General features: G+C 38.3%; 2 protein-coding genes across 2 annotated transcripts; one reads left to right on the forward strand and one right to left on the reverse strand.

Annotated features, from left to right (window-relative positions):
- Positions 1–720: 720 nt before the first annotated feature.
- sypl2b (synaptophysin-like 2b) lies at positions 721–5,342 on the reverse strand. The gene is made up of 6 exons (XM_069141335.1): positions 5,190–5,342; positions 5,014–5,091; positions 3,536–3,654; positions 3,209–3,413; positions 2,122–2,310; positions 721–2,024 (listed from the first exon to the last, which is right to left on the reverse strand). The coding sequence occupies exons 1-6, from the start codon at positions 5,205–5,207 to the stop codon at positions 1,902–1,904; spliced, it is 732 nt and encodes a 243-aa protein (XP_068997436.1). The 5' UTR covers positions 5,208–5,342; the 3' UTR covers positions 721–1,901.
- Positions 5,343–8,901: 3,559 nt separating this feature from the next.
- On the forward strand, positions 8,902–23,440 carry sort1b (sortilin 1b). Its single transcript, XM_069140570.1, has 20 exons — positions 8,902–9,512; positions 11,221–11,280; positions 11,482–11,555; positions 11,643–11,745; positions 11,858–12,019; positions 12,336–12,409; positions 13,441–13,490; positions 13,840–13,967; positions 14,497–14,641; positions 15,365–15,520; positions 16,042–16,148; positions 16,353–16,455; positions 16,584–16,755; positions 17,389–17,579; positions 17,695–17,884; positions 18,544–18,660; positions 19,684–19,792; positions 19,903–20,015; positions 20,237–20,366; positions 21,281–23,440. The coding sequence occupies exons 1-20, from the start codon at positions 9,240–9,242 to the stop codon at positions 21,293–21,295; spliced, it is 2,472 nt and encodes an 823-aa protein (XP_068996671.1). The 5' UTR covers positions 8,902–9,239; the 3' UTR covers positions 21,296–23,440.
- The last annotated feature ends 323 nt before the right edge of the window (positions 23,441–23,763 follow it).

Genomic DNA, 23,763 nt, shown 5'->3' on the forward strand with positions numbered 1-23,763 from the left:
ATGAATCAACAATCAAAATATTGGCAGATCAAATGCAATAAAGGCGAGAATAGTGAAAAGACGAACCAAATTTGATAAAATATTTTTAGTTGTCCTTGCTGGACATCCAGGAGTATGGTCAGGGTGGTGTGAACCAGCCTATTTTTGAAAAGGGCTGTACCCTTTCCATCAACAGGGTTGCAATTAATGATTGTTTTTTTAATTAGTATGACTATCATTAATGGAGACCAAAAAGTTATTAAAAAATAGGCCTACTGTAAAGAAGCTAACACATACCATTCAAAGATGGAGAATGTGGGCAAACTGTTTTTTGTCTGAGCAACAATACTAAGATATTCAGTTAATAATAATAAAGACATAAAAGAGATTTAGATTACATTGTGAGTACAGCAACAAGAACAACAGATAAGTAAAGAGGTGATTTTTCCATCTGACTTACTGACATGCCACAACATTGTGAGTTTACAATACAATTTTACTTTACTAATAAAGCTCAGGAGGTTAGTGTAACAAGATATATTTGAGTGTCAAACTGCACGGCATGTTACTGGAACTCACTTGCTAAATGCCTAAATCAGCAGATTTTAATAAAAGTGACACTTCAGCTCTTAAAACCTTCAGACACTAACTATGGCGTGAACTCATGGTTCACCTGTTTGACTAACATATTATGTACAGTATGTGTGTTACCATTGAAAGAATCAGGCATAAAATCAGACATAACAACACACCCAGGTCTTTTTAATGGTGCACAGTATTTCATGTCTACACAATATCTTTTTGGATAGTGAAATGAATCCCAGTCTCATCTGTGAAAGTTTTTTTTTTAATCAACACAGCAGTGGATTAAGTGAGAAACTGTGAATCAAAATATAAAAGTGGAAATCACAACAATGCCAGAAATGAAAAACAGCTTGCATTCCCTTATAACAAAGAGGAGGTAGAAGCCAGGCAAAAGCTAGAAAAAAGGGATGCACTTATTTAGGAATAGGTTAGTCAATCAAATGTTTAATAATAATAATAATAATAAAAAAAAGCAACTAACATTTAGTTACACAAATAAACAGTAAAATGGTACTTAATTACTGCACCGTTGTTGGTGGGGAGTTTTCTTACAAATTCCTTAATTTAAACATTTTAAAGATGCAGGATAAAGACAAAAAGTAATTTTGTGTTAGGGGAAACATCTGCAAATTCAGGTTTAATAGTTTTATATGTAGAACTCAGAAAGAGCTAACATGTTCTAAAGCACCACATTCAACATAATATTCAGCCATTAATCTAAACTAGCCTGACATATTGAGATGATAAGGCATAACTTCACAAAAAGATGAAATAAAATTGCTTTTACTCATTTTATATATAATCTCACATTGGCGACTGAATCATCTTTACAAATGGACTACTATGTAGAATGTTTTTTAAGCACATTTTGGTGTCCTCTTAGTATTGGGCTGAAATTTTGTTTTGTCTACAATCTACACTTGTGTAAACAATAAATGCACTTCAAGTATAAAATACTTCGGTATCTTGTAATTCATACACTCTAGCCCTGAGTTTTTAAAGGAAATATGATGTCAGAAATGATGTATAGCACAGAAATATGGTGCATCTGCAAAACCATTTGAAATACGGGACACTTAATTTTGGATCACTGGGTAGAAATATGGTCAAACACGTACACAAGAGCATCAATTATGACAACACTTCTTAGTTTTAGTACCTTCTGACATGTTTGAAATAATACAGCCCAGATATCAAATTAATCCTGAAAAAAAAGCAATTAGTTTTAGAAAGGTTTACTGTACCTCAAATGCTGTAAAGCTTTTACAGTCATTACCAAAATTACTCTTTCAATGACACTACAGGCTAGACAACTTTGAAAGGAGGAAGCTGTGCAGTTAAGATGGCCCAACTACCCCTATCTCATCTGCAGGCTGGTTGGCTGACTTGTGGAAAGGCGTTTCCTTGTAAATAAACCAGCAGTTGCCACCCCACAGGATAAGGTTAAGAAAACCAAAGATCTGCCAAAACACAAGACAAATGTCTCAGTTGAGACACGGTAGTTGTACACACAAGTTTTTAAAACATTTTTAAAATAAACTATTTAACAAAGCTTACCACAGAAGCATTTAGTCGGCCCATGTGAGGCATGGCCCCCGCGGTGCACTTGTTGTCTTCCTTGCAAACACTAAGAAAATGCAGAATGGTTGCAGGACTGGTAGCCCACTTAATGTCAGACAAGCCTTTAGCCCAAGCAGAGGATGATGCCAACCACAGGAAAGCCAAGGCCCCCGTCACCAACAGGTCCTTACAGAGCAGCAAATAATAATAATCAGTATAACATTGCGGAGGGGAATCACCAGAAGCCCCACAATACAATATTATCACAACACTTTTGTCACAATACAATATTATTGTGATTTTAAACATTTTGCAATATGTAAAGTATTGCAAAAACATACTGCATATTGCTATATATTGCAATTTAATACCCTTTTTTAAACTGCAAATTATGTCACCAAAGAAAGGAAAACTTTGGAATAGTCTGTTTTATACAACAAAATAAAGTTTTCATTCCATTTATCTAACATCAATCATTTTCATTGCAGGGAAATAGGATTGTCAAGCAGACAGACTGTCCAACCCCGTCATAAAAACCTGTCTGTTGCTGCATGCAACTGACAAATTGTATTTATTTATTCATTAAATAAAGATAATAAATATATTTGGCATCCATGTATAAATACAATATTGCTACTCAAAATATCACGATACTATGATGTTTTGATTTTTTTTCCCCCAGCCTGATATAAAACCAACAAACAGACATCAGTGGTAACTTCACTCAAGGGACTTTTTTGAACAGAGACTATTTAGTGCAGTATGTGCTTTTGCTGCTGGAAAACCACACCCTTCCCACTGTTTCATTTACACAACTCCGTTAGATGCACTTTCTCTGACCTCCAGCTGGACATGGAGTGAACTTCGAATCCAGCAGCTGAATATAAAAATATGAACATTGTCTGCACAGATAAAACTAGATCCAGTCACTAAAAACCAACATACGACACTGTCTTGCTTGAAATTTTCTTTGAATTGCACATTGTGAAGAGTTATCTCAATCCATCTCTTGTAGGAGGGCCTAGATAAGCAAACACATTTCGCCAAAACAACTGAAAAATGTAGAGAATCCAGACAAACATACCACAACTGGGCCACGACTAGATTCTTTGTAGAAGTGCTGGTAGCACAGATAGAGGACAAGTGTGGCAGTGCTGTAGAGGAAAGCCAACACTCCGATACAGACGTAAAACTGCGCAGAGGATGCATAGTCTCCAGTTAGGTAGTAAAGAGTGGTGGTGGTCTTATTGACTATACAGTCAGGGACATTGTAGGACTCCACCATCAAGCTGTGTGCAAAAAGAGAAAACATCTTTAATTCTGATCATCCTAAAAGTAAGCACGCTTTCCAGTGAGCTGGTTACTACCTGTAAAAAGGTGTGAGAGTATTTACATTTGCTTGAACACACACCTGAATGGGTAGTAAAAGTTTGCATGTATTTCTTGAATGGGACCTTGATGGCACTGGACGTTGATGCTGGTTGTGCCTCTGTAACCTGTGGTTGTAGCAAAGGCAAATATGGAGAACACCTGCAGCCATAAACACAAGATAAGAAGAAAAGCCATTGGCAAATGAGGATGTGCAGTATCGAGGGCTCGTCAAACCATCACACGCATGCGCACGCGTACTTCTCTTTTTGTTTCAACATAACACTTGACAGGAAGTCTTAATCACAGGATGCCATCCATCACTGTGAATGTGGTACAGAGTTGAGAGTAACACTGCAGCTAAGACTACGTAGCGAGAATGCAATGCTTTATCCAAAAGGTGAAATCACAAACCACAACACTAACATGCTGGCAAAGGCTAACATACTGTATTATATTATAGTACAATATGTGGTTGGATGCTTACCAAGGGCTGGGGCTCTGCTGGTTATCCGAGGTCTCAGCCAGTGACCAAAGGTGATCGGGCCTTTGCTGTTAGAGCCCCAAAACTGACAAGCCTGATAGATCACAAATTGGCTGCTGGTATGTCACTGCGTGGAAAGCGGTATGTACCGTTGTACGCCCCTCCTTCTCTATAAGGCGCCATGTACCGATCTCTGGTGGTATACCAACTCCTTCAGGGGTATGTACCCATCCTTGGATAACGGTGTTAACGTCAGCCTCGCCACCGTGAACAGTTTGACTGATCGATAACAGAGTCACCAATAGGCAAATACTTGTACTGTTTTTGACACGTTGAATTCGTGAATGAACACAATCGCACATACTTTCAAATCTTACTCCACGTTGTTCAACATTAACCGGGTACATGTATGGCAGAATATTTATAAATTGACCGTAAACATATTAAGTAACCGAATGCTATGAAGCATGAGGTCTTTACTACCAGCATAGATATTATTATTATTATTATTATTATTATTATTACTATATTGGCTAAAAGTAGGCGTGACAGCTACCAGAGCTGTAAACATTTTAACACACGGAAATGATTTATTGAGAAACTTATTTGTTACTCATGCTTGTATTTCATCAGGGGTCGAGTTTATACCGATCATAAACGGCAGAATTTTTTAGGAGACATGTGCCTTGATGTGTTACTTTATTAAGTGCCACATTGAACGTTGAACACATTAGCTTTCTGTATGAGTTATTGCAGTTGTTACCCAGTGGGCTGACATCTGTACTGTGCTTCATATAAACTGAAAATCCTCTCGTGAGTAAATGCATACCACATTTGAACCGGTGTTACGGTTCAAATGATGAGCTGCATGGCTACTCTCGGCGTGCAGTGGGTCACAAGACAAACAACATAATCAATTTGAAAAGTATCTCTGCTATCAAGGATGGACAGCTGCCTTTCTTAAAAAAAAAAAAAAAAAAAACACACACACACACCCCGCCATTGGCCATATGGTAAAAAGTTATAGAAAAACGTACCCATTCCAGCAAACGGATAAATGCCAAAGGCTCCTTCAGGGGTCCCCAGTCGAAACTAAATCCAGAAGACAGCACTTTCTACAGAAAAATGAAGGTATAACATGAGAAATAGACCGTGAGGCTGCCATTCATCATACGCCATTAACTGTTCAGACTTTTCATGTCTGCGCCTTTACCTGGGCGACAGATTCCATTGTTTCTCCGCCGTTTTTCAAGATCGATAAATTGTGTGTCTTCGTTCCTTGGACTTTCTGCAGCTTTTTCGAGGCTCCTCGGTCTTGTCAAACTTTTTCAACAGCACCCAACTTCAGCGAATCGTAGCTTCTGACACGTGATCACAGGCGTAAAGACACCGAGGGAGGACGCTGCAGAAGGCTCCAAGTGGAGAAAATACCTTCTTGTAATCAGGTTCATGGTTTCAGTGCTGTGTTTTAACTCGGCTATACTGCACAGTATGTAAACCGGTGATCACATGTTAGAACGTTTTGAAAGGATGCATTTGTGAAAGACAGGCTTACCCAAACATGTTTACTAAAGTACAGAAATATACACAAGTACCAGATGTAAAAGTAGCCTACTAATTTCTAACAGCCCTTGTTACAGTATGCATGAATAAATTAAGGAAAGAATATTATATTGTTTTCCCTTTATAGTTCTCTTGAGCACCATTTTTTTTTCTCAATAAACACACTCTTATTTCTGTATGGGCTATAAATATAACGTTTATTCTGTCATTCTTTTCATTACATGGACCACAGGCCTGTAGCTATATTTACAGTGGTAATAACCTCTATGTCCTGAGTGTCCCATATACACAGTATGTGTCCCTTTGAGTTCAACTGTATCTAATGTTACTGAGAGTTTGAGCCGAATTCTTTACATGAAATATTCTGATAGATGAATAAGGTGATGTGATCTCATACAATGAATGATTTCAATGTGATGTAATACTCTTCACTGTCCTGGATCATATTCAATTTACTTTAAGAGGTCTAATGAAATTTGGCAATGCTTTTTTCTTTTAACCTTTGTGGAAAAGCTCTACACCTTCACTATTCCCGAGTAAGACCTCAATACATGTACCAAAGTATTTATTGCAGCCAAATAAATCTAGCAAATGGACTATCTGATCCCCTCTAAATAGATTTTTCACCTAACTTTATTTATTAATTTCCTTATTGCAATTGCTGTTAACCATATCAATTTGTTTACTTATTTTGCCAAATAATTGAACTGCCCCTTTTTCCCTTTTGATTCTTATACTCTAATTATATACTCTAATCTGATTAATTGCAACTCATTTTTATAAGAATTAGTGGCATCCTGATAGTTAATGAAGTCCTGTACCATGACCTAATCTTGTCTTGGTGTAGTTTAGAGAGGAACATGGTTATTTGAATTCATACTGCATTCATATAGTAAATATCCCTCAATAAAAATGTTCCCACTCAAATTATGATAAACTGGTGCAAACCTGGGTCCAAGTATAATCCCAGAAGTAGGCCAGAGGTTGGTTTAAGGATCTCTGGTTGGATAAATAACCCAACTTGTGCACTTAATGGACCTTGGATGTGACCTTGTACATATAGGCTACAATACACAGGGCCAGGAGGTGCGCATTACAAGATCCGGACTTTTCTTTTGCCCTTACATGTTAATCTGGTTATATCGTTCTTCCAAAAAAATTAATTTCTACTACTACTTCTCTTACTTCTAAACTACAAAATAACAATTTAGAAAAATAAAAATCAGCTTGAAATGATTGTTACTGAATAAGCCTTTCCTGAAAAACAAAGTCCTCTCTCAGCCTCATGAAACAGTTTGATTCATTTTAAAGGATAAAAAGGTTTTTTTTCAATGATATCTAATTTTGTAACAAACTTACACATTAAATTGGGGTTGCAGTTTGCAGAATGTAAAGAAGCAACTGAACATAGTGAATACAAAGTAACATGACTATTTGTTCTCTAGAGGTCGCCATTTCAACAGACACTGTATGTTGCATTATCAAACTGACCCTCTTTATGCAAAGCAAGCCATGTGCTTCTCATGACTCCCACCAGTGTGTGCTGAACTCATTCACATGCAGGCTCTTCATGTAATTCCCTCAGTTTGGATTAATGGAAATGGTTGTTCCTTGGCTTGTTAAGAAGGCAAATTTAGATAGTTCATCCCTTAATTTGCCTATCGGTCCTAAGCACAGTGTACAGCCAGGCAGGATTTTGATCCTTGTAGAAAGGCACAGTTCTCATTTTAACAGAGCGCATCTCGAAGGAATAAGAGTGTCTTTGTTCTCCACCTTTTAATAGTTGACTAGGCTGCCTGGGGGGAGGGAGTGCAGCTCTATTGTACAGTCCCTTTGTGGAGGAATGCTGTTCCACAGATCAGATTGTTTGGTTTTCTGAGTGTATCTGGGAATCAAGTCATGCATAAGTTTGGCTAAAAGGATATGCTTTGTGGTTAATGGCACACTGAAGCTAAGTTCCATATTTCAATTCAAGATTTTAGGGGTTTTGAAACCATTGAAACCACTTCAACAGCTTTTTATTTCTGTGATGAGATGCCACCTTTTTCTATTGTTGATGGTGAAGGTTTGCAAACTTGTTGCACTAGTTGTTCCACACCAAGAGCTAAACATGAGAATCAACAAATATTCAGCATGACTTTCTGATCCGGTGCTCTCATCTTGTAGTTTGAGTTGGTGTGAGAAGGCAACAACAGGATGTTCACAGAGCAAATTGAAATGTCTCTGGGGCCACAACTTCTGTTTCAGTTTGTTCAGGTTGGCCCCATGGCAGCTACAAGGAAAGCTATTTTTTCTGTAACACATGACCAGTAGTCATGGGTTTGTTATGACCATCTGTCCCATCACATGCACTAACTTAATCAATACAATATGACTGAGCGCAATAATTAAAAAATTTGTTAAATATAATTTGAGAGTGTCACAGGCACTAGAAAGCATTCATTCTATTCAATTTAAAGAAGTTAAGATCACATGATGAAAAGGTTAATTTTCCTCCTTGACCCTGTTTTTCTCAACTGAGCATGATCATAAGCTCACACTTCAGGTATCTTATAACTAAGTCTGAATCTGGGACATACAATAATTCAATTCAATTTTATTTTATTTTATGTATTTTATGATAGTATCAAATCAGAACATGTTATCTGAGGGGAGTGTAAGACTGAGAACTTTGATACGTTTTTAGTTAACATTTTGTACATTTTCAAGCTCAACCAAAAGGTCATTGAATCATCAGTCATCATCCTCACAAACAAAAGTTGATGAATGACATCTCAGAATTCAAAACACACGTTTACTTGGAAATCTGTTGGTTTTCATTTCTGACCATACAAAAAAAAAAAAAAAAAATCCCTGTTACTCTTTGACCGGTGACTAGGTAAAAGAGTGGGTTTACTTGTAAAGCTAAATGTATGTGGAACAAATAACATTTGGCAGAGATAACAAATATTAGTACGATGAGAAGAAAAAGGCTTTTGATCTTTTTGGAGATGAGTCCGAACGAAGTTGATATTACTTCACACACAAAGAAACAAAAACACATATCATTCCTATTTTTAAAATTAATAAAAAAAAGTTACAATTCCACTGTTATTACTGTAACTATGAAGTCATTGTAAATTAATAGTGGTCGGAAAAAAGCAAATTTTCTGCCTTAAGAAGTTCTGGCTGGATGGATCTGCATGATAGTATTGCTCAACCAATCTTGACAGCCTTTTGACAGCTAATTATACAGCTCCTCTTTTGGCACCGCCTTCCAAGATTTACACCAATTAGAAAAACTGATAGGTGGACCAGAAGGAGGACCAGCCAATCACAGGGCCCCTCTTTGCATAGATATTTCGCCCTGCACACACAATTTCTGTGATCGTTACACTGTATGATGTTGGCCAAGGAGTTGCTGTGCAAATAATTTTCTGTTAAACACCTCGTTTAATTTGCGAAATTGTGATTTTATTCCGTATCGATATTTTGTAGCTGCTGCGCTGTGAATTAGTCGGTGCTTTAAGGACGCTCCGTGTTTTCAAAGCCAGAAATAGTCGCTGTCAAGAGGACTACTGTTTTGTTGATGTCATCCGCGGCTGAGCTGTAGCGACCTTCAATTTCTAGGCAAGACCGGGAATTAACAAAGGCTCGTTTTGGGTTGTTGTTTTTTCCCCCCTCTTTTTTGTTTTAGTTGCCTGTGACACCAGCACCCAGGATGGGACTTTTGCTGCAAGGCATCCTGCTGTTATCTGTTTGCACTTTCACAGCCGGTGTGGATTTTCAGCCGGGATCCAAACCCTCCGGACAGTCGGTTTTTGCGAGGCGTTCAATCATTGAGGAGAAAGCGGCAAAAATCGTAAAGAGGTCCCTGCCGGCATGGCTGACCGCATCCTCACACCACAAGATAAAACGCAGAAGCACCGAGCAGGGCGACTCGTGCCAATCTCTTCAAGGATATGACACCAAGTTAGCAGACAACACCCACCGCGTAAGTTACCTACTCAGGTCCTCTTACCACTTCTCACGTCTGACGAATAAACGAGTGCAGAGAAGACAATGCGCAGGTGCTAACCAGGTGCACGAATAGGCCTAATCAGCTGTTCAGTGTGCTCGGAAACCTAATGTGGGCTGTTTCCATTCACCTGTAAGCCCAGGATAACTGCAAGATGGAGGGTGTCACTGTAGTTTTTATCTTGTAAACAAAAACAAACAATTTAAAACAACAAATGCATCACCAGAAAAAAAAAAATATTTGCACTAGTCACATTACAAACTACACCTTTCTCCAAACATGATCATAAAGGTATCACAATGCCTTTCTGTTGGCTTCCACTTCTGGGCTGCCATGATTTCTTCTCTTTAGTATTTGGTGCAGTGTGGTGAAACTGTAACAACGCCTTTAAACCTGCGTAGGCTCCACCGCAGGACTACGAGACTAGTTTCCTCTCCAAAGGTTGCACTAATGGCCATGACCTATATCCTATTCTTTTCTAGCATGCAGTTGTATGTAACCATTCTACTTTTCTCAACCTGACTGAGTGAGTCTGCCTGCATGTTGACAGGAAAATTGGCTCAGTGGATTCCATGTGACTGGCTGTGTGGTAGTTATTTTGTAATTAAAAACTGTGTTTATGTGATAGCATGAAGTTTGTTAGGATACACAGACTACAGTATTTAGTGTTTTTAGGCACAGGATTTAGCCAGGAAGAGAAAACACTTGAATTAATGGCACTTATAAAACATCTACATGGCTATGCAAAATAAAGTGGGACAGATTTCAGCAGAGTCCTGTGCTTCTTATTTGCCTGGCACCTCACTACCATGTGATCAACTTTGCATTGCAGTCTTTGTATACTTGGCCTCAGTAATCTGAGGTCGACAGAATTCCTCGAGGCTCAGCCTCCTTGTTCCCCTGAGGTTCTTGCTGCAGGGCCCAGCGGCACTGGAGCTGCTTACATGATGAGCTGCCCAAAAAGACTTGCCTTATACGTTTGTGTGAAGAATTATGGGCCACTGAATGCTATTCCAGATTTAAGAATTTTATATCACATAGGAGAACTCTCTCTGACAAATAAAGCACAAGTTTTTGTTAGTGTCACACTGCTAAATTGATTTGATTTGCACAAAATTAAAGTCTGAAAAACAAATTTTTCATCTTTTGTGGGGCTGAGTGATTTTGACAAAATATCACAATAATTTTGACCAAACCACTCGATACATGATATGAGCTATATAAGGAAAAGACAACACAAATTACAATATCCAAAATCTAAGAGGATATGTAGGTGCACATTATGATATTGATGTATTTTGTAAAGCTGTAAGCTAAAGGTATTCAGTTGGATTCAATCTGCTGACAGCAACTGGCTTGAAGCCTCGTGTTTGCTGAAGTGCTCGTTTGCTCTGATAAGTGGTGCTTTACTTTATACACTTTGTCATCTATGCTTGAACACACGAGGAGGGGAAACATGCTGCCAATCAAAGCAAAAAATACACTGAAGGAAAAAGTTACAAATCAGCTTTGGCTGAAGTTTATAATTGTGTTGTCAGTTTGTCCCTTTTTGCCAGCTGAAATGGTTGTTCCTCCTAAAATCATTCACACATCGGTTTAGACTCTTCAACCACTGCTGAGAGGTTTTAATATGTTTACATTTTGTGTTTCACTTATATTACCATGTGTTTGTTATTTTCCTCAGCATACCTTCAATGACCTGAGTGGGTCTGTGTCACTGGCCTGGGTTGGAGATGGCACAGGGGTGAGTGTTGCCCTTTACACTTAACATGTTTTTCATGCAGTGTTGTTCCTCTGTGACAAACATGGCTACATTTCTCAGTGAACTGGCTGTAAATGACAGGGTAGTGTGGCTAATAAGGCGTTCCCTCACATCAGGGTCTCATGCACATTAATAAATGATACATGCTCCACTTTCCTCAAGCTGAACCTTCGTTCTTGGCAGGTCATCCTGGCTTTGACGACTTTTCAGGTGCCCTTCTTCATGTTAAAACTTGGACAGTCCAAACTCTATCGAAGGTAAGTCTTATAATCTCACCAGTTTGAAGAAGTACATGGTTGGTTTTTGATCTGCATTTAATTTGGCTGAAACCACTTGTCTACCAGTGAGAACTACGGGAAGTCCTTTCAGGATGTGACCAACCTCATCAACAACACCTTCATCCGATCGGAGTTTGGCATTGCGATCGGCCCTGAGAACTCAGGGAAAGTAAGACATATCCAGATCATGTCGTCACTACATTTTACTTCCTAAAGAATTTTTACAAATGTAATACCCCTATAATGTTAATCTAAATAAACTTTTGCACTTTGGCTTGTAGGTGATCCTGACAGGTGAAGTGTCAGGAGGTCACGAGTCTCGGATCTTTGTCTCTGATGACTTTGGAAAGAGTTTCACCCACCAGGACTTGCCTTTCATCCTCCTAATGCAGATCACATACAACCCTGAGAATTCTGATGTGCTGGTTGTCCTCAGCAGCAGTGTATGTAGTAAACGTTAAAGACATATGTTCTGTTTGGAAAGAAACCATTTGGATAGTAAGTTCGTTAGTCTTTATGAACTTGAAAACTCAAGTTGTGCATGCGTGTATCTTGGATCGCATCAATACTTCATGCAAATATTTTAAGAGGGTGAGCGAGCTTCATTTTTGTGTTTGCACGGAGTACATTTATTGGAGTACATGGGTGTGGTGTTTATGAGCAGGTCCAGTTTATCAAGTTCTTTGTGACCCATGTAAACAATGAGGTCACGGCAGATGATCTGCGAGTTAGTATTTAATAATTATTTTCCATCCTCAGAATGAACTGTGGGTGACTGAGGATTTTGGCAGCAACTGGAAAAAGGTCCACAACATGGTGTGTCTGGTGAAATGGTAAGAGACAAGACCAACTGATATCAGCCCCCTTATCAGGTCCTCAGTGAACAGACACTAGTCACATTCAATGTTCACAAGTGTCAGGGAAAATCTTCTGATCAGTGAGATTAGGGCGAAGTGGACAGAGTCCATTCTTACTTGTTTGGCATGTTTCAAAGATTTCAAGAAGTGATACACCATCTGCCTTTAGTTTTGGTTTCTCCAACAGCCTAATTATTACAGGAACGAGAAGAAAAGTAAAGTTTCATCTCTTTCTTGTGCTAATTTGGTCATCAAAGCAAAAATATGTTCAGACATGTTTGACTTGCCTAAAATGGCACTATCTCTCCTTTGCTGATACTTAAGATCACGAAAGGAAGACAGATGATGTTAACAGTTCGAAACAAACATGTTAAAATGTTTCTCCCAAGATTTTTATAGTTGCTGCAACTTTGCCACATAGGCAGTAAAACTGCATTGCAGTCAATGCCTGTTTGAATCACTGTGTTGTGGCCAAGCCCTCACAACATCTTGTTTTTTTTGTAGGCACTTCCTGGTATGTAATACTTAGTAACCTTGGCAGCTCTAAATATCTTCCAAGTTTCAGTTTTAAGGCTGTGTTGTCAAGGTCAATGTGTCTGTTAGAACGGCATGTACAAAACAGTCATCGCGAAACATCATCTCTTATTATTATCCAAAAAGAGGCTGATGTGAACAGACTTCAAGAATATAGGTCAGTTACAAGTGTGGCAGGAGTTTACTGAAGTCAAAACATGCCTCAAAAGAAAGTAGATTTTAAGGAAGTGCTTGGTTTATTTGATAAGCCATGGCATGTGACTTTCACAGTGAAGCAGTATTACAGGAATAAATCATGAATGCATAAAGGATACTGTATGAGACCGTGTTTGTTCCTTGATGCAGAAATGCTCTTCAGCATTTCCCTTCCTCACATTGTTCTTTATAGAGTTGTTAGCATACTGTTAGCATCTATTTTGCTTACATATCCTTGACTCTGTGCAATTTCTCCATACTTTTTGCTCTGCTTCTAGGGGATGGAAAAATACCATCTTCTTCACAGCCAGTCTCAATGGATCCTGCAGTAAGTGATTCCCTCTCTAAGGAAAACTGAAATGAAAAATGACCATGACCAACCTCAACCCAGATATACTTCGACCATATCGATTTTGTTTGTATATCTGTATGTAAATGACTGAGGAGCAGTACATGAAATATAAAGTTGCAATAAAAGCATGTAGGCAAAAAGACTGACATGACAAATGGCATCAAGATAACAGATAATCTTGGCCAGATGAAGCAAAATATCTATATATTCATTTGTATTATGATGGTTTATCCTTTTAGTCCTCTTAAATGATCCATTTACCAATTAGTTATACTTGTTTGTTTTGACACATTTGACACATTTCTGAGTTGTCAATTTTTTTCAGGTGATCGGGGAATGTTGGAACTGAGGAGGACAACGGACTATGGCAAAACCATCAAGACTGTCGGCAGTAAGATCTACTCTTTTGGCCTGGGTGGACGCTTCCTCTTTGCCTCTGTAATGACAGGCAAGGTCAGTGTACAGTAGGTTCAAACAACAGCCATATGGAAACATGATCAGGCAAAAATAGTGATTGTTTAAAACTTTTTGTCTGTTAGAAATTACATTTTGTAGTATTAGGCTATTGAGAATAGATCAAATCTCTCTTTGTATGGGGTTTAAAGAAGTTACTGAGTTTACATCACAATGGTACATATGAGAAAGTATAGTACTTATAATCACAACTGATGAAGAAATGCTCAAAAAACAACATGATGAAAAGCACATTTATGTTTCTCTTTCTCAGCACAGGCCATATTTATTGAATTTGTCAGACGTTGCATATATAGCTTTCTAAATGTTGGCTTTATGACTAGCTCATGTAGATATCATTACACTGAAAATATGAAACTCTCAGGACATTTTGTTTACTTTCTTCATGTTGCTTGCATATTATGTAATAAAGTTAATTTGAACAAGGTAATCCGACTTCAAACTGGTTCTGTTCTCATCTCCCCTCTGTCCTTCTCTCTTTTTCTTTCTGTCCCGCCTCTCTCTGCAGGGCACTCTGAGGATGATCCATGTTTCAGTGGATCAGGGTGAGACTTGGAACATGGCCCAGCTGCCTCCCGTTGGTCACGAGCAGTTCTACTCCATCCTGGCAGCGAATGATGAAATGGTTTTCATGCATGTTGACGAGCCAGGAGGTCAGTCCATACAGCAACTTACCTATCATTTCGTATATTGAAACAGGAATAACATTTAGCAGCAGCAGACAGAGTGTTTTTCCATGTAGAGAATTGAATGTAAAGCTTGTTAATTGCATGTGTTGTCGGATGTGAGGTTTGAGAAGGAAGTAAATGTTGATTTGTGACTTGCATCACAGGTTTTGCACATGTTTGAAAATAGTCACTAATATTGATGATTGAAATGAGCTACAACACTAGCTAGACTGTGAGCCAGGTGCCTGTTTCATGAAACTTGTGACATTATATCATCCTCTGTATTGTTGATTTTAACACTTTTAACTCATCAAAAGAAACACCACACTTGTAAGTTCTCCAGTCCTCTGTCATGAGCATGCAGGGGGACTGAAGAACTAGTAAATTAATCTGCAATTTGCGAGTGACAATCATCTGTTAAACAGGATGCTGGCACCATTTGTGATGTGCACATTAGTAGTCCTCGCAAATCTCCTTTGTTAAGCAGGCTCCTGGCCTTATCACCTGGCCGATCTCAGTAATGCTCTATTGATGGAGGGGAAGTATATCTCTACATAACTCTCTGGTTTGGGTGTCTTTATACTTTTGGCAACTTAGTGAACTCTCATTGTATGAATATAAAACTTGTATATTATATATCATACTGCAGCCCTTAAACCTTAATCTGAGTTTTATCTACTGTATGTGTTATCCTGTTTTTTCCCACAGATACAGGATTTGGCACAATCTATGTATCAGATGACCGGGGAACTGTGTACTCCAAGTCACTGGAGCGCCACCTTTATACCACCACGGGGGGCGATACAGACTTCACTAACGTCACCTCCCTACGAGGAGTTTTCATCACCAGCGTCCTGGCTGAAGGTAGCTCTATTCATGTGTCTGTGCTCAGAAAAGGAATAACACATGCCTGTACTCAAATTCCCCTAGAACACACACACACACACACACACACACACACACACACACACACACACACACACACACACACACACACACATATATGAGTTCTCCATTACATACCAGAGGGAGGGTGTTAGGTAAATATTTAATTAGCTGTTCAGTGTTAGATGTGTGGTCTGTTTGAAGCCACCAGCTGAAACAGAAATATCTCTCATCACCAGCTAAACGTTAACTTTATTTTTTTCTTCTACTCCCTGTATTTTCTGTTGTGTCCCCTTTTTTTTTTATATTTTAATGAGCTCTTTTTCGTTCTCCTACTTTTCTACATGGCCGTTCTTTGCTAACACGGTTTTAGCCAGCACAGTAGGGATCTGATCATTGCATTTATTTCACTTACATTCTTGTTCAATTTATCTTTATAGGATCATCCATTAAATTCCTACAGCTCCCTGCAATGTTGTGTCCCTCTATTGTTGTTTCAGATAACACCGTGCAGTCGGTCATGTCCTTTGACCAGGGAGGAGAATGGGTTCCCCTGCGGAAACCTGCCAACACCAAGTGTGATGCTACAACCAAGGACCCAGACAAGGTAAAGAAGAGAGGAAATCAGTGTGTCTGCAGAAAAAACTAAGTTAATCTGTGTTGATGAAAACTGTGTATGTCTCTAAATTACAGTGTTGTATTTCGTTTTGATAAAACGGATTTATGCAGTGTACATCTCCAGTCGGTGGTCTTCATGGTGTTGATACTTTATAAACCATATACCAAATGCTGCTTGTGTTTATGTTTACAGTGCAGTCTCCACATTCACGCTACCTACAGTATTGCTATGAGGCTGAATGTCCCCATGCTCCCTCTGACTGAACCAAATGCTGTTGGTCTCATCTTAGCTCATGGTAATTTTCAGATCGGAGCTTTTATACTAATAATTTTAAGAAATGACAGATTAACTGAAAAGTATTCATTTTGGATAAACAAGAGGGTTGTTTTTTGCCCAGCTGAACAATTCTGTGTGTTTCATCAGGAAGTGTTGGTGATGCTATCTCCGTGATGAATCCTGATGTCTATGTGTCTGATGATGGAGGGTATACCTGGATAAAAGCCCTTGATGGACCCCATCACTATGCTATTCTGGACTCTGGAGGGCTACTGGTGGCTGTGGAGCATAGCCCCATCCAGCCTATCAACAAGATCAAGTGAGTTCCAGTTAAAAGGAACAGAGGACTTGAGTGATATAAATATATATATATTTATATATCACTCAATATGTATATATATATATATATATATACATAAATGTATTATATAAATACATTTCACAGCAGGCATTTTAACTAACAAAAGCACAACTTTTAGTAATAACATGAATAATGGCTAAGTTCAATTCAAATGTCCCAGTAAGTCATGTCATGATCGAGCGAACGATAACAGAACCCTGAAACAAAAGAAGCTAAATGGAACTCAGCCATTAGTTATTTAATTTACAGCTTTACTTTTCCTACTGTGATATATTAAGATATCCTCTGTGAAAAATCCTGTTCATTTATCAACTTGCAGACCTCCACAGTAACAACACGTACTTTAGAAATTTGCTGAATTTTCCACAGACGGAATTATCCACTCCTTGAAATTATCCACATTGCATGTTAATTTCAACGCCATTGTTGCTCAAAGTCTACATTAATACAACATTTTAGAAGTAAATATAAAATATGTGCTGCATATACTGTAAGTCTAAACGCAATGACACTTGAGCTCGGCTTTGTGCTTTCTCTTAGCTTCTTGGTGTTACGATTTGCTGATGTTTGAACGCCTTGATGTCCTGACAGATTTTCTACTGATGAAGGACAGTGTTGGGGTGTGTACACCTTCACCCAAGAGCCAATCTATTTTACTGGGCTGGCCTCAGAGCCAGGAGCTCGCTCCATGAACGTCAGTATCTGGGGCTACAGAAACTCCTTCGTCCGCCAGTCCTGGATCTCCATCACCATCGACTTCAGGGATGTCCTCACCAGAGACTGTGAGTCACAAGATCGAAAGATCATTTGTTTCTGATTTTTCACATAGTTTGTCAACATCTTGCGTATTTAATTGAGATTATATGTAAGCAGAGTCCAAAATACTGATCGTTTTAGGTGATGACCAAGACTACGTGCAGTGGTTGGCCCACTCTGATGACATCAGCGACCCCAAGGATGGTTGCATGCTGGGATACAAAGAGAAGTTCCTGCGTCTCAGAAAGGACTCTGTTTGCTGGAATGGACGTGATTACGAGGTCAACACCCAGCCAACCCCATGTCCATGCACCCTGGACGACTTCCTGTGGTAAGACGTTGACGTTTGATGCTCAAACTGTCCAACTTCTTAACTCGGTGTCGTTAAATCAGATGTCATCAGATAATGTTAAACTTCTTTTTGGTGCACTGTGCTTCTGTTGTGTATGAATACCAAAATATCCAGCTGAAGTATAAGTACTACTAACTGATTGTAAATATTGTTATCTGCGGTCAGATTTGTGTTGATAATTAGGTTAGGTTATGTTAGGTAGTTACTTTATTAATCCCCAAGGGGAAATGTTTTTCGCTACAGCCGCATACAGGAAGCAATAAGATAATATAGAATAATAAAAAGCAATAAAATAGCAGTAAAAAATATAAAATGCACAGTATATACAGTACAGTATATATCTATATATATTATATACAAACAATACAAAAAAATTTAATTCTGTTACTAGAGCACTTCCAAAATGTTTACTCAGACACTACAATAACTTGAAGTGTCTACGTTAAATGTGCCAAACTGACATCAAATAACGGTTTGAAGTATCCTGAGGTGGATTTTACTTCTGGCTTCAAATACAGCTCCAAAAGTGAGAACTGGGCTAAACAACTGGTCGATTACTACTACAACAACAAGAGTAAATGCACGTTATTTCTTCCACTCTTGGTTATTATCCTGACATCGTCATTGACTTTTTGCAGTGACTTTGGATACTACCGTCAGGAGAACAGCTCACAGTGCGTGGAGCAGCCGGACCTGAAAGGAAAAGTGTTGGAGTTCTGTCTGCACGGCAAAGAGGAGCAACTGCAGACCAGCGGGTAAGGCTCCAGCTTCAGCCGATCTCTGCTCTTGACTGTTGTTGGTTTATTGTTAAACATCAATTATTAACAATAATATTATACCATGAAGAGACAGTGTCTCTGTACCAACATTTATTAGATAGCACAGTGAGTATGCTCAACCTCTCCTCTGATCATCAGTGCCTCACGACTACTTGTTTGTAATTGTGTCGTCTGGTTGATAATTATCTTTATTTATTGTGTAGATTTTTACCTGAGGATTGATGATGATAAAAGGTTCTTTGTCGTCCAATTATTTATTTGCGATATTGGAACAGATATTATGTACAAATAAATGTGGAAAACATATTTTACACGAGGCCATCACACCTACTACATTTCATAAAAGAGGTAGTAACAGCAGATCGTCCTCAGTGAGAAGTCAGAGGCAGAGGACAAAATGGATTGAGATTGAGGAAGTAATTGTCATGCAGTGAATAGCCAGAGGAAGAAGATAAGGGTGTTTTTCATGTTGTTAATAAGAGTGAATGCTAACCAAAAGTTCAAAGGAACTTTTTGGTGAGTCTTGTTTATCTCATAGCACACACACTGACTTAATAGAAAACTAGGAGGACACTCGGAGAGCGCCGCCCTTTGTCAAGGTCAACGGTCCACTCTGATATAATTTGTAAATCTGCAAACGCAACAGCTATATACAATGTGTGGATATATTTCCGTCTATTTATGAGAATGATGTCAACATATGTTTGTGTCTAGTTGAAGCTTCGCATCTCAGCTGTGCATTTATTGTATACCTATTGATTAAAAGATTTTCACACACTTAACTTCCATTTGTTAAAACCAAAAAGCACTTTATTATTATTATCTACTTTTGTATTTTATTTGTGATGTTTCCTTTTCAAAGCTAATTGGATCAAAAAAAATCCATTTGTGGTTTTAAGGTGAATCTGTTTATTAGTCAAAACCACGTGCAAACCTGCAACAATCATCCACTCTTGATTGAGGGATCATTAAAATAATCTCTGTGCTCTTGGTCCACAGCTATAGGAAAATCCCTGGAGATAAATGTGAGGGAGGACAGATGCCTGAGCGTAAAGAGATCGACCTCAGTAAGAGGTGTGTGAGTGACCTGGTGGGCCCAGACCTTCTGGTCAGTATCTCTGCTTACTAAGACTTTCTGAAAATGTTATGAATATAAACATATTCATCTGTTCCTATGCTACCATTCTCCTACTTTTTTGTCTGCTCTAATTTTTACAGATAGACAATCACTCCTCCAAGTCTGTACCCATTGTGGTAACAGTCATCATCGTCATGCTGTTGAGCATTGCAGCAGGAGTTATCTTCGTCAAGAAATATGTCTGTGGGGGCAGGTGAGTGTCTTTGCACACATAATTATACTCAACTTTGTGACCTAAGTCTGTCTACTGGGGAATATGTTCAGAAAAACAAACTTTGTCATGTCTGAGATTAAATTATTTATTTATTTTTTATTTATTTATTTTTTTTTAATGTTTTGCATCGTGTTTTACATATTGGATATTTTTTCAAATGGTTTTGAGTGATCTGACAGTATTTTTAATGTGCCCCACAGGTTCTTGGTGCACAGGTACTCTGTGCTGCAGCAGCATGTTGAGGACAATACCGTTGAGGGAATGGACGACCCGCTGGAGACCAACCACACTCAAAATGGCAAAATAGAGTTCCATGATGACTCGGATGAGGTACGGTGGACATCTTGTCTTCCCTCATGCAAATTTATTGTGACAACATGGACACCAGGTTTTCCTTCAAGGACTGGGCAACACTCCTTGATACTTGAGACACATAATCTAGTTTCATAGGCAATTATGTTTTAATTTATTTCAGCAGCAGCAAAACACCACAATGTTGTGCTATCCAAAAAAAAACATGAAGTTGAAGTATTAGGAAACTGAGTTTTTGCTCAGGTTAATGAACACAGAAATATAAGCCATACATGTCATGGCCTCATTGTAGGGCCATATTAAACACTAAGGGCCCTACAATGAAGAGAATATACCACTGTGTACAGCTTCTCTGCATGCGACTATGCAGGTCCACCACCTGCTGCAAGAACTAAGGTTTTATTATATTAATGTGTAAAAGCGAACAGAACAACATTATACTGGCCACGTATACCAGAGCTTGATACTGATAAAGTATTTTTTAGTTTTCAAACATTAACAGTTCATTAGCATAAAAATGTCATTCTTTTAACATAAGAGAAATACTTTGAAGTTTAAAAAAAATAATCATTTAAACTGTCAGATGTGTTTTGAAATAATGCTGATCAAGTTCTCCAAGGAAGTCTGCAGAGATTATGTTGGGTATAAGGTTAGGTTCAGGTTTAGGTAACGGGAAACACCTATTAACATTTAACAGACTTCACTTGCCCTAGAACTTACTTTCGAGCATTGTTATCCAACACCAACGTACAGAAATACACTAAAAAAGCTACTATAGACATGCATTATTCTCGCGTGGAAAAAGGGTGTCTAAGTCACTGGAGTAACCGAGTTAGGTGTGTATGTGTAAACAATAACCATAATGGTTTCTTGTTTGCTCAACTGTGTTGGTCTTGACTTCATCGATATGCTCTTCACTTCTCTTTGCACAGGATCTGCTTGAATAGCCAGCTTAAGCTGTCGTGCAGCTGAGCAACAGGCTTCCAGTCCACCCCGTGGCCGGCTGCTGTTCCTGTCACTCTTTTGTCTCCAGTTACTTCTTCTTTTCACCTTCTAGTATAAACTTTGGCCTCAGCTACAGACAAAGAGTCTGTGTCACTCTGCTGTCATCAGTGAAGTATAATGAATGTACAGAGGCTTTCTGGGGACTAATGCCACAGTTGAGGAGAACTATGAAGCAGGTCTCGTAGTGTTGTGCTTCGGTTCTGTTGAGCGAGTCTGAATCTCAAAATTATTTATTTTATAGAATGAAGAACTGATGCAGTAAACTGAACTGCTGACAGAGCCACAGTAATGGGTTTTGAAAAGAGTTAGTTGTCTACCGCCACTACGTTACGGGTCCTGCCTCTCCCATCACCTGGGGGTGCTCCTGGAAATACTTCTTCTCACCTTTGTTGAAAATTTGCGTCCTTTTCTCATGCGCTTGTACATAAACCCGTTTTCTTTGCCATTTTTGTTGTGATATCAGTTTGGTTTAGTAGGTGTTAAAAAGGTCAGAGTTGGTTGCTGGTTAATAATCCCAAACCATTTGAGTCTTAATCCCCGCTTTTAATCAAGTATTTGTTTGTCTAAAAGTGCCCCAGATGGCCAAGAGTATATAAACTTGAGGTTTTTATCCTCACTGATTTTTAAAATCTTGTTTTATTCTGTACCTGATGTGCAGGCCAGCAAACTTTTGGCACAGCTTGGCATCGGGGTCCATGTTTGGAGTAATAAGGCAGAAGTGGAAATTTCCATTTCCATTAGGTTTGATAGCAATAACATGTTTAAATTTAGTTTACTGTCCATGCACGTTAACTGACCCTATTGGCACAATGTCTCTCATTGTCTTCAGTTTTTTTTGTTGGATGAATGGAGACGTCATTGCGCTTAAACCACTATGCGTCAATGTCGAGGGTGGTGAACTGTGTCTGTTTCAAGACAGGATTGGTTTCAAACTTTGTCTGCAGTTCAAACTGCCTAAAGCACAAGGTCCTTTGTAAGCTAAGAGTTTGTAGTGGAACATTTTTCTTAAATGTGACCTATTGTGATCTGACTAATAATCACTGTAGACATATATATAAATCGTGTTTGTAATAATTAGAGCAGTTTTTGTACTAACCAACTTTTACAAATTACGTAACAAATGAGAAATTGTGGTTGAAAAATGTCAGAAATTATAGTTTGATAGTAAATATCTCCATGTTTTTTACAACACCGATAACCAAATAAATCAATATAATTTGGTGACGGAACATGAAGAAACTATTCAATCATGTAAATGTTGTATAGCATAATTACCGTTGTAGCCTATGAATTAACAGAAATGTTTGGATAAGCTGAAACACTGTGTAAGACTGTTTGTTTGTTTTTTGACATTTGAGGTGGAGCCAATTCTCTAAAATAAGAGGGTGATTGAAAGTTTCTCATCTGTGTCTTTTACACTGAACTGCTGGTTGTTGTTTTTTTAATCATTCTCCTCAGCAAATCTGTCTTATGATGTTAAGTTTTTTTTTTTTTTTTTTTTTTCTAACATTTGTTGCACAATTATTTGTCTGTCTTGTTTTCATGCAGGTTTAATTTATTTGTGACTAGTTGGTTCAGAGTGCAGTAAATTGGATGTGGTTATACAAGTGCCTGGTGTGAGCATCTAAAGTGTGGCCAGCATCTATTTACTGATAACTATATCAACTAATATGTACCCAGTTTCCCCACAACGTCAGAGACACCCCTAAAGGTGATTTGTTGATCTGTTTCATGAGCCCCCTCTGAACCGCATGTTAACTCTTAATTCTGTTAAGACTTAATTCTGGCTGCGCTCCTTTGACAAGAGAGTCAACGCAAATAAAAAAAAAAAAAACAGTAGATACAGGGTTATTGTATAGCTGCTCTACACTGGGCGAGACCTGGCGAGTTCTTAATTAATCACGGTTTATTGCATTACTTGGGGGTAACAATTTTCTTATGGTTTAAAACTGCTGTGTAAATTAATAAGTCATTGGGATGGTTCTGTAAATATACAAGGGTACACCTTTATATCTGCTATGTTCTTCTTTTCTGTATATTTGAGGCAATTTTATTTGAGTTTGCCAATAAATTCTTATGTTCCTCTATTTTTGTTGCGCAACTCTTTTTCTCATGAACAGCAGTTTAAAAAAAAATAAACATTACTATGACTGACACGTTATGCGTGTTTTGTCACAGCTTGTCAGTGGGTGACACTTTCACATCATTTTCAAAGGGATCAGTTTTGGGACAGTAACTGTGGGGCAATAAGTGTTCCTCAATTCTAAAATAATTTCAACTAAGTTTTCTTTTTCACTTTAAAAAAAAAAAAAATCTGATTTACATTTATATATATATATATATATTATAATTTTTTTTAATTTATTTTTCTATTATCATTAAAGTTTCTGCATATTAATTCCTGATTTTG

The sequence above is a fragment of the Embiotoca jacksoni genome, unplaced genomic scaffold (genome assembly GCF_022577435.1).
Source record: "Embiotoca jacksoni isolate LCO1_2020_lvr unplaced genomic scaffold, fEmbJac1.0.p SCAF_9, whole genome shotgun sequence".
Taxonomy (NCBI): Eukaryota; Metazoa; Chordata; class Actinopteri; family Embiotocidae; genus Embiotoca; species Embiotoca jacksoni.

Coding starts and splice junctions, on each gene's coding strand:
- sypl2b (XM_069141335.1), bottom strand. Junction 3,414..3,535: donor AACTTTTACTACCCATTCAG/GTGTGTGTTCAA, acceptor TTTTGCACACAG/CTTGATGGTGGAGTCCTACA. Junction 2,025..2,121: donor GCCGACTAAATGCTTCTGTG/GTAAGCTTTGTT, acceptor GTGTTTTGGCAG/ATCTTTGGTTTTCTTAACCT.
- sort1b (XM_069140570.1), top strand. CDS start 9,240: ATGGGACTTTTGCTGCAAGGCATCCTGCTGTTATCTGTTTGCACTTTC. Junction 11,556..11,642: donor CAGTCCAAACTCTATCGAAG/GTAAGTCTTATA, acceptor CTTGTCTACCAG/TGAGAACTACGGGAAGTCCT. Junction 20,016..20,236: donor AAATATGTCTGTGGGGGCAG/GTGAGTGTCTTT, acceptor TGTGCCCCACAG/GTTCTTGGTGCACAGGTACT.